Source organism: Salvia splendens, chromosome 16, assembly GCF_004379255.2.
Source record: "Salvia splendens isolate huo1 chromosome 16, SspV2, whole genome shotgun sequence".
NCBI lineage: Eukaryota > Viridiplantae > Streptophyta > Magnoliopsida > Lamiales > Lamiaceae > Salvia > Salvia splendens.
Window position 1 is genome coordinate 8,713,197 of NC_056047.1, and position 13,671 is coordinate 8,726,867.

The 13,671-nt window shown below is 34.7% G+C and overlaps 1 protein-coding gene across 1 annotated transcript; it reads right to left on the bottom strand.

Moving 5' to 3' along the window:
- Positions 1-9,098: 9,098 nt before the first annotated feature.
- LOC121770551 (protein JINGUBANG-like) lies at positions 9,099-10,758 on the bottom strand. The gene has a single exon (XM_042167281.1). The coding sequence runs from the start codon at positions 10,698-10,700 to the stop codon at positions 9,315-9,317; it is 1,386 nt and encodes a 461-aa protein (XP_042023215.1). The 5' UTR covers positions 10,701-10,758; the 3' UTR covers positions 9,099-9,314.
- Between the last annotated feature and the right edge of the window lie 2,913 nt (positions 10,759-13,671).

Consider the following 13,671-nt stretch of genomic DNA (forward strand, 5'->3'; position numbering starts at 1 on the left):
TCTTAATCTCTCTCCTCCTCCTCCTCCTCCTCTGTTTAGCATCTGTTTGAGAATTTTATGTAGTTGAACCAGCACGCACGACTCAAGACTTCATTGACCACTCCTTCACTCATCCAACATTCTTCACCAACCAATTCCCCCTTTTATACTTCCAATTTCCAAATCCAATCACTCAATCCTCACAAGATGAACGATCTATTCTCCGGATCCTTCTCCCGCTTCCGCGGCGGCGCCGACCTGTCCCTGCCGCCGAGCCACAACATCGAGCTCTCCGGCAGCGGCGGCGCCATCAATTTGTATATTAATAAAAATCAGTGGATAAATAGAGTAATTTTGTCTTGAGAGTTGGTTTCCCTGATTTTGTAGCTGGAGTTCTCTGCAATTGATAAACAACTTCTCAAAACTCTTCTTTTTCTTGTCTGCATCTTCATGTCACAAAAATACAAAAGTTGATATAAAAGAATATACATATATTTTGCACGAGAACTGAAGTAAGAGTGATGTGTTTTGTGAATAAGAGTGAAGTAAAATCTGAGTAAGAGTGATGTGTTTTGTGAACAAGAGTGAAGTAAAATCTGAGTAAGAGTGATGTGTTTTGTGAACAAGAGTGAAGTAAAATCTGAGTAAGAGTGATGTGTTTTGTGAACAAGAGTGAAGTAAAATCTGAGTAAGAGTGATGTGTTTTGTGAACAAGAGTGAAGTAAAATCTGAGTAAGAGTGATGTGTTTTGTGAACAAGAGTGAAGTAAAATCTGAGTAAGAGTGATGTGTTTTGTGAACAAGAGTGAAGTAAAATCTGAGTAAGAGTGATGTGTTTTGTGAACAAGAGTGAAGTAAAATCTGAGTAAGAGTGATGTGTTTTGTGAACAAGAGTGAAGTAAAATCTGAGTAAGAGTGATGTGTTTTGTGAACAAGAGTGAAGTAAAATCTGAGTAAGAGTGATGTGTTTTGAGAACAAGAGTGAAGTAAAATCTGAGTAAGAGTGATGTGTTTTGTAAACAAGAGTGATTTGTTTTGTAAACAAGAGTGAAGTATTCAAAATCCACTTCAATTTGACAATTTCTCCATTGAGAAACACCACGGCTCTTTTAGCATGCACTTCTCTTATCAAGGTTATGGATTCATCAACTCAGACATACATCTAAGCATCCAATTTCTGATCAAGTTATAATTATTTTTGGAGAATTACACCAGCCATATACCTAATTCAACTAGTACATAGGAAGAAAATCCTAAAACTGATATTAGAATCCTTGAATAATTTTCAATCCCAATCCATTTCGGTAGAAATTACTAATTAATTTTTTTACTTAAATCATTTTCGAGCTAAAGCCGAGCGAAAGCGGAAAGAAAAAATGTTATCTCCTCTTAGAAAATATATAATGCATAATTGCTCCAGCATACAGCGCCGGAGCCGAAGAAGTCGACGAGATCACCGACGGCGGCGGTGCAGCCGTCGGAGACGTCTGAGAAGGCGTCGGAGTGGGCGGAGCCTGCGGCAGCTCCGCCACAGAGACAGCTAGCGCGGCGCATGACTTTCGTAAGATTGGATTCACGGTGATTATATGTTATTCATGAATTCACATTGATGTATTGAATTCCCAAAATGCCCCTGGACAAGTTTTTTTTCATAAAAATCTGAAAGTTTGTTTAAGCCATAGGATTAATTTGGAGTATTAAAATGTGTGGCTGAGATTTGTTCTCTAGTTATACACTTAAGATTAGTTATATATTGATCACTACCCTATATATATATATATATATATATATATATGGGATCTCCTTCTTCCTCGACTTTTCGATAATTAAACTTGGGTAGCTAGAGTGTTATTTACTTTTCTACGCCCTTATTTTAATAAAAACTATCCGCCGTATTAATTAGATGTTATATTAGATAAAAATATAGTATTAAATGTACTACCTCCATACCGGAAAGTTTGTCTCATTTTTTCATTTTCGTCCGTCCCTCAAAGTTTGTCTCATTTCACTTTTTACCATTTTTGGTAGTGGACCTCATATTCCACTAACTCATTCCTACACACATTTTATTATAAAACTAATATATAAAAGTAGGATCTACGATCCACTAACTTTTTCAACTCACTTTCCATTATATTTTTTAAAACCCGTGCTGGGTCAAAGTGAGACAATATTTGGGGGACGGACACAGTGTCATTTATGGTTAGGATAGTGTGAATAAATTAAAACATAATAACATCCACATATATGATAAATTGTGATTGATGAACTTTAAATATAGTATCCGATATATTCACTCGATCGATATGTGTATATAGCTCAAAATTGGTATCATGCGCTTTTTTCTTCTTGCTATTTTTTGTCTATTATCATAAGTATATATCAACATTTATACTTTTGCAATTGTTAAAAGATCAAATATACTATATTTATGTCATTTTATGACTGTGAGTCGTGTAATTTAAAATAAATATAGCAGATGTCGTCCGAAACTGCTCGAGCAATATATTTTGATAGTAGTATTTTATCATTTGAATTTAATATTTAATTACATCTGACAACAATAATAGCACTAGATGACTAGATGCCACTAAATGAAATTTGATTTTTCAGATATATAACATTTTTATCACTGTCTGGATGAATATTTTATTACAAATAACTCAACAACAGCAAAAAAAACTAACTAAATTTGAAGAGATTGGTGAATAAAATAAAGTCGGCAACAAGTGACATTAAATAAGGTTAACCGATTTCACATTGATTGTAACCGTCGTGTACGCACAATGCTTATTAATAAACATTTAGTATTGGGAATATATACCGGCGGAAAACCATGAACCCATTTTAATATGGAATCGAATTAAATATGCACAATGAGGGTGTCTGTATTTTAATATCTACACGAGGGTTTTTGTATTTCAGGTTCAGCCCAAACATTTTTTTATTGCCAACAAAAAAGTCTTGCAACCATGTACGTTATCTGAAACCTTCTATTCCTTCATAATTAGACAGTGTTGCTATGAACCTAATTGTTCTATATATAGACTATTTTTGAGGCAACTATTGGTATCGGGCTATCGGCATACACAAAGAAGGGAGTCAAGGGGCTTTATAATTATCTTGTTTTTTTGTTTTTTTCTTCTATAATCTAAAATTTGTGTAAATTGTTGTACTACAAAATATCTAGCAATGATATGAATTTATAACCGGAAACTATATTTTTATATATAATTTAAAACATAATAAAATTGTGCATTCTCTTGGTGAGAATAACTGGAAAAATAAAAATTAGGCACTGTACCTGAAGAATCAATTAACTGATGATGTCATTCACAATTAATTACGTAGCAAGCATACTCCAAAAAAAACAAAATAAGTAGCATAAATATAGGAGGCACAATCATTTCGTCGTGGAAATTGATAAGGGCCACTAACTGACCCTACAACATTATCAAAGAGACGACAACATTATTAACCATTTGAACTTAATTCTTAATTTCATTAGATGCATGCTTCTAGATAACCTCGCTAAATTATGAAATAATTAAAACAAAAAAAACTAATAAAATCTTCACCGGATGCATTTAAAAAAATTGGAAAAGATGGACGGCATCATTGTTTCGCATGTATACTTTTAAATTTGTTTCTACGTATGTTTAATTCAAATTTTTTTTGCTAAGTTAACACACTTTCTAAATTAGCTCACAATCTCAAGTTCTTGAGTGCAGGGTTTTGAATTGTCACACAAATTAATTTCGCAATAAATGAAGAAAATCCGAAATGGAATTGAACCCTAGCTAGCTAGATTCAAACCATAAACTCAAACAAAAAAAAACAGTATTTATTTCATATCATTATGTTTAATTTCAAGATCCAAAATCACATCATACAAAATAAAACTCCAATAATCCATATACTATATACGATTCACAAACTTTGCATTTAAAAACAATCATACACACATGAATTATCGGATCATATATGAAAGAAAAATACCAAAAAAATCTTGATGAAGTAAACTTGGATCAATATTGAGATGGCATGATCATCTCTGGAGCAAAGATCGGACCGTTGTGCTTCGATTCCCCGAGAGCAAGAACAAGGAAGAAGATCACATGAAATTGCAGCAAACTAGCTAGCCCCTTTTCAATGAGGAAGAAACCAGGGTTTTCTTCATGGTTGATGAAGCTAGTAGATTGAGATTTATGTTTTTATTTTCCTTCTTTTTTTGGGTTTGATATTGGAGATTGGTAGATAGAGAAAGAGAGCCATGTAGTGAGGTGATGATGAAGGTTAGTTAAGGAGGTGAGGCAATCATCAACTTTTCTTTGTGGTTTGTTTGAGGCACACTATATCATTGCAGCAACTCTAGCTAGCTGTGTTTTATATATGTACTTCAAACACACACACACACACAGTGAAAAATCATTGGGTTGGCATGAAAACTGAAAATTAAAATCTTCTACTTTTTCTTGTTTCGAATTTCAAGAATTAAAAAATAGTATGTCATTTCTCTCTATATTTATTTTTGGGAGTGTAAATAGGTTAATCAGGTTACAAATTAAGGTGATAGTTTTTATTGTTTTATAGTCTAGTTATTTCTTGTTTGGTAACTAGGTTTATCATGTATTTTGATTGAAATCTTGCTATCAAAAAGTCTATGAAAAATTGAAAAGTTTGACCTTTTCGATTTATCCCATAAAATATACAATCCCTTTTACAGTTTTACTGTATTTCTCGTCTCCTCAAAAGTTGTCTTTTCGTCTCTAAACATTCACTTCTCTTTTTGTTTCTCTGATAATTTTGGTTAATGGAACTTCAAAACTATATCCCTTATTTCACATTTACGTGTTTACAAATAGAGAAAATTATGTTTTTAAAAATAAAATAGAGAAATAAAACATTTTAATTTATCTCCGACCATAAAATTAGGTACAAAAATCCTAAAGTAATTCCTAGTATGATGGAATGAAGAATGGATCGGAACTAAACGATGATTTTACATCTACTGCATTCATTCTTATATTTACAGGAGTAACAATTCCTTATTATATCTACTAATGAGAATAGCCAAAATCCCACCTTCCATAGCCCATTCATTTTTTGTTTTAGAATTTAACAAAATAACACTATATATTATAGTTATATATTAGTATTAATCTGTAGTGATTAGAACAATTATGCATAACATAATAAATACGAAGACATCAATTTTAAAAATTAAATAAAAACATTTCACTAGTACTAAAGGACTCAAAGTATAGTATGAAAAATTCATTTGACTTAATTAAATATTTTGATTTTAGAATTTGATTCTCATAATATTATTAAAATATTTTTGAATAATTGAATCTCAAAATAATTCAATATTATTGTTGGGCCCAAATTCTATTTTTAAAAAAAATACCCAGCTAAACAATTGAACCCAAATTACCAATATTATTTATTTTGTTAAGAATTGAAATATGGATATGTACTCCTAGACAACTAATAATTTACTTTATGATAAATTTTTCCATGTAAATTTCTAAACTTTAACCAGACTCTATTTTGCATATTAGCTCTAAAATTTGTCTGTAAATAACGATCTATTGTTTTTTTACTTTTTTTTTTTTTTTTTCTGATTTTGCAAGTAATCAAGATTTTAGCATTAACATGGTTTGATGACTTGCTTATGTGCACTGTTAGACGTCAACCAAAAATAATGTCACATTGTGGGCAGTAAAACGACGACTTATTATAGTATTAAGAAATAATGATATGCGAGAGAGAAAACAAGAAACAAGAGATGAGAAACTAGATGAGAGGGAGTACAATTGTCGAAATTATATAATGCGCCATTGTTTCGCTTACAGTGTAACAACGTTTTGGTTGATGTCCAATAATGTTATGTAAATAAGTTATAAAATTATATCATCACCAAAATTTTGATTGATTGTAAACCATAGTTCATATAAATTTTAAAGTTAATATAGAAAACTAGAATTTGGTAATAATTTAGAAATATCTATAGACAAGTTGGACGATTTCATATGTATGTCGTGTGGGGTTTAGTGAGGAGAAAATAGAGTGATATTTTACATATTTGTTGGGCATATAGAGACATGTTTACAAAGCATATTTCAGATAAGATATATAGACGTCATCTCTTATGGTGAAGGTGCTATTAATCGTCATAAAAACAAACTTGCAATTGTGGTGTCTACTCAAATTCTCATTTCTCGTCAATTACATTAATCTTTTACTATGTTAACATTGTACTATAACTATTATCTTCAAAATTTATTACATTCTAAATTAATATTTCTGATGAATGATGATACTCCATAGTTATTCATGATCACTATCTAATTATAGCCGCGATATATAAATTGTTAATTTCGAGGGATCTCAGTTCTCATATTCTATGCATGCACGATTAATACAAAAACTATATTAATAATGATCATACTATTATAAATTAACAAATATGGAGGATATCCACTTGTAATGAGAGTTCCAAGAAATACTGATTCTCTATTATCATTATTATTCCGAAAACAAAGTACTATAAGAAAATTACTTGTAAAATTTATGGGGCCTGCATTTTCTCAATGATGTAAGTGGAATTTCGTTATTTTTGTTCTTTTGCAGAATGTCTGTAACAATGGAATCATGTCATTTCCATACATAGTTGTCGGATGAATCACTTTGGACTTTTAATTTCCTTTTTTCTTTTCCATGATTTATTTCACATTTTGTGAACACTTGCATTTCTACAATATAAAGTTGCTAAAATATAACACAATAATTATTGACACGGGAACTAATACATATTTATTGATAATATATTAATATTCACAAATAAATATTTTTCCATAACTTTTAAATTACTGTATGAGATCAATTTCATGTGATTAGTCTGTTTAATTGTCTCCAGCTTGACTGATTACTTTCGACGAATTCAAAAATTGACAATTGGGCCTTGTGTGGGGTATTGGGCCTTATGTATATTTATTTATAATGGATTATAATTATTTTGAATATGGGTATAACAGTAGTTATGAGCCCACACATAAGGGAAGTTATGACTATTGACCGTTTTCTAAGGATAATCACAAAGAGTAGAAGAAAATACAAATTAAATTGTGTGAGTGAGATCATGATTCATGACTTGTGCAATATCGTTGTTTATTAGATAAATATAAGTGATATGTATAAAAGCGTATTGCTTTCTTTCTTCTTTTTTTCCCTAGAAAGTATTGTATTTCTCGTGCAACATGGGTACGAAGAAGTCAAATTCTTGACACAATTTATACTGAAAAAATAATTACTTGCAATACTATTTAAAATTAAATATATTGCATTGTTCCTTTCCCATGAAACCGTAATTTACTTTTTGCCTACCAAAAATAGTCCAACATCAACGCAACGTCAATAATTCTTTAGATATAAAAGTGCACAAGGTTAAATTGATGACGCAATTAGGCCTTTAACAAATAAAATTAATAGCTAGGTAATAGATTAGGCAGCATATATAATGGACTTTTATCGAGGGACTTTTTAACTACCATACTTTTTTTTCACGTGGCTACATTAACCCGATAACACGAGTCCCACAATGTAAAGAAAAGTTTAATTATCCTAATATTATGGGATTAATTTAAAATTCATGAATTTGTCTTGTGTCTCCATACTACAATGGATATCTTAATAAAATGCGAAATATTTAGGAAACTAAATACGCGTTAAAAAAAGATGACATGTGTATGAATAATTTAATATTTCTATTATGTAGTAGTGGATAGTGGTGACTGGTATAAGCTATGTTGGCAACCAAATTGAATTTATTAACTGAATAAAATCTAAGAAGGTAGGAATTAATCTAATGCCAGATATCATATCAATCTACTGATTTAAGCTGACTACTATTGCCACGATATCCAAGTGGAATTAGTTTGAAAAAGTAATAAATAGAAAGCTCTATAAAACTAAAGTAGTTTACGTTATGAACAAAATTGGTTTATCATTTGTGAAATAATGCTAGATTAAAACTTAAAAAGTGTTTACAAATGATTAATCATATATATATATATATATATATATATATATATATATATATAATCCTATATAGGGTCGTGTTAAAGATAGAACCATTCTTAAGTGTAGAACCTAGAACTCTACATATTTTATTCATTGGATGAAGAAAAAATGTCGGTCAAGATTAAAAATCATACATATTAGACTATGTTTTCACGACATTACGGACTCAACATGTGAAAAAACTCACATGTTGATGGAAGAATGAATGAAACGAAGAAGAGTCCATGCATGCTTTATTTTTTCACTTCTCTGCATTCACCCATTAATAATAGTTTTGGTTGTAATGGGAAGTTGCTGTGCAAATCAACACCATTGGATTAAAAGATCTAACGACCTCCGTTTGGCATTTGTTCTACGTTTAAGAATGGTTCTACGTTTAAGAATGGTTCTATCTTGATCACAATCCGTTGACATCGAACAATCAGAATTTGTACACTCCCGTTGACAGAATTTGTACACTCCGTTGACATCAGCCCCCGTTGACAGAATTTGTACACTCCATTAATATCAGTTTATATAGTTTGTATTATAGAGAGTTTGTATTTGATCGCACTTCTCTATATATATATCCAATGCCCTGGTTAGATTGTTGGATTTTGAGTTTTGTATTTATGAAATAAGATTGGACGAAAATCAGATTTATTAAGTGCTCTACTTTCCAATAAGGTTTTCTTTTGTCAACTAAATACAGAGTCAGTTGATGTAATCAAACGACCAATAGGCCATAGCAATCCATTAATATCGATTCTAAAAGATTTTTTTAATGGTGTGCAATTATTAAAAAAAACTGAATTTAACTGTGTTATTAATAAATTAATGTGTCGTCATCATTCAATCACCATTTTATTTATTTATTTATATTCAAAAATGGAAATATTTGATATTCTGGTCAATTAATAGATTGTTCATTCGGAGTTACTCATCAATAATTCAACTACGGTAAATCATGTCATCACTTTAATTAGTTTCAATATATATAGAAAACCTATAATCAATTTGCATTCTTACGTTCATACAGTATAATAATTCTCCATATAACATATGAATGAAAACATTATTTAAATGATAATCTCAAACAAGCCTCAAGTCTCAAACAGTGAAACTACACAATCAACTCTGAAATCCCTAGACCAAAAACATCATAGAAAGAATCTCAAGGAAAAGATTTCAAAAGCTCCTAATTTTTCTCTCTGTCTATATATATATATTGACAGAAATATTCCCTCCCTAATAAAATTCCAATAAAATTTACTATAAAGGAACCCAAATTTTCCAAACCTTAATATCAAAATCCAAACCACCACTATAAACAAGGTAACTATTCCCTAACTCATCCCCCTCACTTTTCTTATCAACCTCACTACACATCCGATCCAAACGCGCCACTAAACATTTAACAGGACATTTATGCCCTTCCAATACCGCCAGGCAAGAATAGCTATTTCCACTCCCTCTCCTCCACACTCTCACACTCTTATCCGCCGATCCACTGCACAACACCTCCGCCACCACCGCCAAACACAAAATCGCCTTCCTATGCCCCCTCAGCGCCCCCGCCACCGCCATTCCGCCTCCTCTTCCCTTCTCCCACACGACGATCGACCGATCGCAGGCGCCGGAGTAAAGCACACTCCCATCGGTGCTCAGCGCCAGCGCATTCACGGCGGACTTATGCTTCTCCAGCGTCGCCACGAGCGAGTGTCGAGACTCTCCGTCGCGGCGCCGCCACACCTTGATCAGGCGGTCGGCGGAGCCCGTGTAGACGTTACCATCGACGGCCACCGCGACCGCGTTGATCGCGTCGTCGTGGGCGGCCTGCACCGACTCCACGCACCGAAAGTCGGTGCTCCGCCACACCTTCATGCTCCGGTCCCACGACACGGAGTAGAGGAGCGCGCCGTCCGCGGAGGTAGCCAGGGCCGCCACCGCGTCGACGTGGTGGACCCACGTCTGCCTCCGGTGGCGGCGGACCTCCACGTAGCTCCCCGCCGAGAACAGCCGTATGCAACGGTCCACGCCAGTGGGGAGTGTGGCTGTCAGTTTCAGCTTGGCGATAGATGAATTACTGTTTGACGTGACATTTGCTGACACATTGGTTTTAGCCGTGCTTATGCTATGGTCTTTGATCCGCCACACGCGTATCTTGTGGTCCGCGTGGGCGGTGATTAGCTTGCCGTTTATGACGGTGATGGATTTCACGGCGGAGCCAGTCCGGGCGTCGATGTACATACTGGCTCCGCCGTGGGAGGCGGATGCACGAATCTCTCCGTTGGAGGCGCCACTAAAGAGGTATTTCCCGGCGACGGAGAGGGAGAATATGTAGGAGGTGTGGCCCTTGAGGGTGACTAGGCTTTGGTGGTTGGCGGAGGAGGAGGCGAAGACGACGTGTTCGAGGGAAGGGACGGAAGGGAGGCTTAGTTGGGAAGTAAGGGATGAATTGGAAGATGACGAGTCGGAAATTTGGCTGGTTTGAAATATTTGAGAATCTTTGTGTTTGTCGCAATTGCAAGGCATTGGGCATGGGAGAAATCTACCCATAATTTCTGATATTTTGTTTGTATTTAGAGAGAGAAGCGTAGGGTTAATTTGAGGGAAAATTTGTGAGGTTAGGAGAGGTGATAAAATGAATTCAAACATCAAGTTTATAAAGTATAGATTTCTTCAACTTGTTGTGAATCAAGGCGCATGTTAGCAAGTTTTTTTGCTTTACTTTTGAGTAGGGTTGTTCCTTTTAGTAGGTTCATTTTCGTATTATTTTAATTATATGTTTGTCTATTTACTCCATAAGAAAACGTATGAAGAGATACAACCTCACGTTCAAGCTGATGCACATTTAAGATGATAACAATTGTACTAGTTAAATACAAAGCATAATAACGGCTTGATTTCACAATTGTAGAAATTTTGTATTTTACTCTATGGAATTAAAGCATAGTACTAGTAATTAATGAATATCACTAAGAGTGGAAAACGATTGCATTAACTATTCCTAAAACAATATAGTACTCTCCCTATACAAGATTCATAACATTTTAATTACTATTTAAATTGATATCATAATTTAATTTGTAGGCTGAGTTGTGCATTTTGCAAGCCTAACTAAGGGAACAAATTTATTTAGTAAATATAGTCAGACGTTGATAAAAAGAATATCCATTGATAATTTAGCTATTCATATTCGACTTTAACCCTAATTCTTAAATATAGTCAGACGGTTAAGGATGAAGTTCCTTAACTCGTAGATTTTGCGACGAACGTCGCGGGAGCTTTTGCCCGTCGATCAATCCGGCGTCAAAATTAGGGTTTTGTGCGTTTTGCACGTTTGAAAGGAAAGAGAATAAGAGAAAATAAAATAGAAGGATAATTGATATTTCTTGAATGATAGAACTAAAGAACAATGTCCACTATTTATAATAGTGGATACTAACTTAATGAGCAAGACAAAAGATATAAAAAAGATATGAAAATCCATAATTAACTAACTAAATAATTATAATAATAATAATAATAATAGCCGTATCAACTCCCCCACGGTTGAAATCCACCTTGTCGGTGGGCACCATGAAGCAACGATGAGTGTCGAGGAATCCTCCTGGGTCAAACATACACCGAATAGTTGAGCGTCTCCCTGCAGCAATGCGTCCATGAATGCTCAAGCATAAAGTGTCATTTTGCAGAGGAATCAACCGGGCATCAGCGTCGAGCGATGTTGATCGATGATTCATACTTGCGACAACCTTGACATGAGATGAATCACTCAATAATTTCAGCGATGTGTTGTCCACAATGGAACTACCCAAACCAATCTGGACTTGGGGAATCTTGAATCGAGAAGCATTCAATTGTCGCGCGCACTGAATCTCGATGCAACCGTGAACCGGTTTCTCTTTACGTGCGGAATCCGGACTGGACTTCTCTATCTTCTCAACCTTTTCAACTCCACCAAAACGAGAAGAAGAATGTAGAATCTTCTCCGAAGAATCATCAAATCCTTCCTCGACTCGATCACAGTCAAGAATCACAATCTCTTTCTTATTGCACTCTAAAACATTCCCAACTTAAGTCTTGGACAGAGCATACGGCGGCTCGAGGGCGGTATCGGGAAGCAGCGCAAAGGGTGGTGGTGTTGTACTCGACTGCTGCGGTGGAGCCAATGAGTCGCAGGGGACTAAATCCGACGGCCCCGGTGAAGCCTTGCTATTTCCTGATGGATGAAGGTGCTTAACGAGGTCCCCAAACCCAAAAATTTGAGAGCCGTAGGGCTGCGCAGGTTCAGGCAGCTCGGGAGGAAGCATGTTGTCGATGCGTCGGTCGGCTGTTAGGAGAACTCATCACAAACAGGAGAACTCATCCCAAAAGACTAGCCTGTTAGGAGATAGAGTCCATTTAGTCTATATACCCCACATCAGTTGTTCTCACAACCGATGTGGGAATTGAGTCCGTAACATTCGACCCTCCTTTAAGGGCCAACGTCCTCGTTGGTCACGGCCACGTTGGTCACGGCTGGTTCTTTGCCAGGCCACCACTCCGTGGGCCACCACTCCAAGTTCTCGTTGGTCACGGCCACGTTGGTCACGGCGGATTCTTTGCCCGGCCACCACTCCGAGCGGCCCCAAACGTACTCGTTGGTCACGGCGAGTTCGTTGTCCGGCCACCACTCCGAGCCGTTTGGGCTCTCAATGAAAGCACCAATTGTTAAGGATGAAGTTCCTTAACTCGTAGATTTTGTGTCGAACGTCGCGGGAGCTTTTGCCCGTCGATCAATCTGGCGTCAAAATTAGGGTTTTGTGCGTTTTGCACGTTTGAAAGGAAAGAGAATAAAAGAAAATAAAATAGAAGGATAATTGATATTTCTTGAATGATAGAACTAAAGAACAATGTCCACTATTTATAATAGTGCATACTAACTTAATGAGCAAGACAAAAGATATGAAAAAGATATGAAAATCCATAATTAACTAACTAAATAATAATAATAATAATAATAATAGCCGTATCACAGACGTTGATAAAAAAGAATATCCATTGATAATTTAGCTATTCATATTCGACTTTAACCCTAATTCTTATAGCCCTATAAACATACCTTCACGAGGGGAAAAAATCAGAGGTTCCATGAAAGCACTGGATTCTACTTTTACCTTATTTAAATTTAATACTGATGAGATAAATAATTTTTTATTAGTCTTCTATCTTGTTCACATTAAATTGGCAATGAGTTAGTCATTACATGTGTTAGACCTAGACCCTACCACTAGTTCTCAATAATTACCATTTTAAATTTGATAATTTAACCATGCTAGTTAATCTTTTCCTTTCATATTATCCCTAGGAATAATTGAGATCTTTGGTGATAATTCTAGATTACTTAATAGTAATTAAATAAAGTAGTTTCCGGTTTCTTGTAGTTAATGTGTTGTCCGGACCGTCTTAGAATTTACTTTGTCCAACATTTTGGTTTTGAATTTAACAATTTAGGATCACATATTTCTTAATTAATTTATAATTGTTGGATAAATAAATTAGAAGCATCAGATTTGGGTTTGGTATCTTTGGCAAGTATTTTTTTAAATAAATAAATTGTCCTTGTGATGTAAGCCCGGGGCCG

Excerpts from the sequence above, each read along its gene's own strand:
- LOC121770551 (XM_042167281.1), bottom strand. The coding sequence starts at position 10,700 with ATGTTTGAATTCATTTTATCACCTCTCCTAACCTCACAAATTTTCCCT.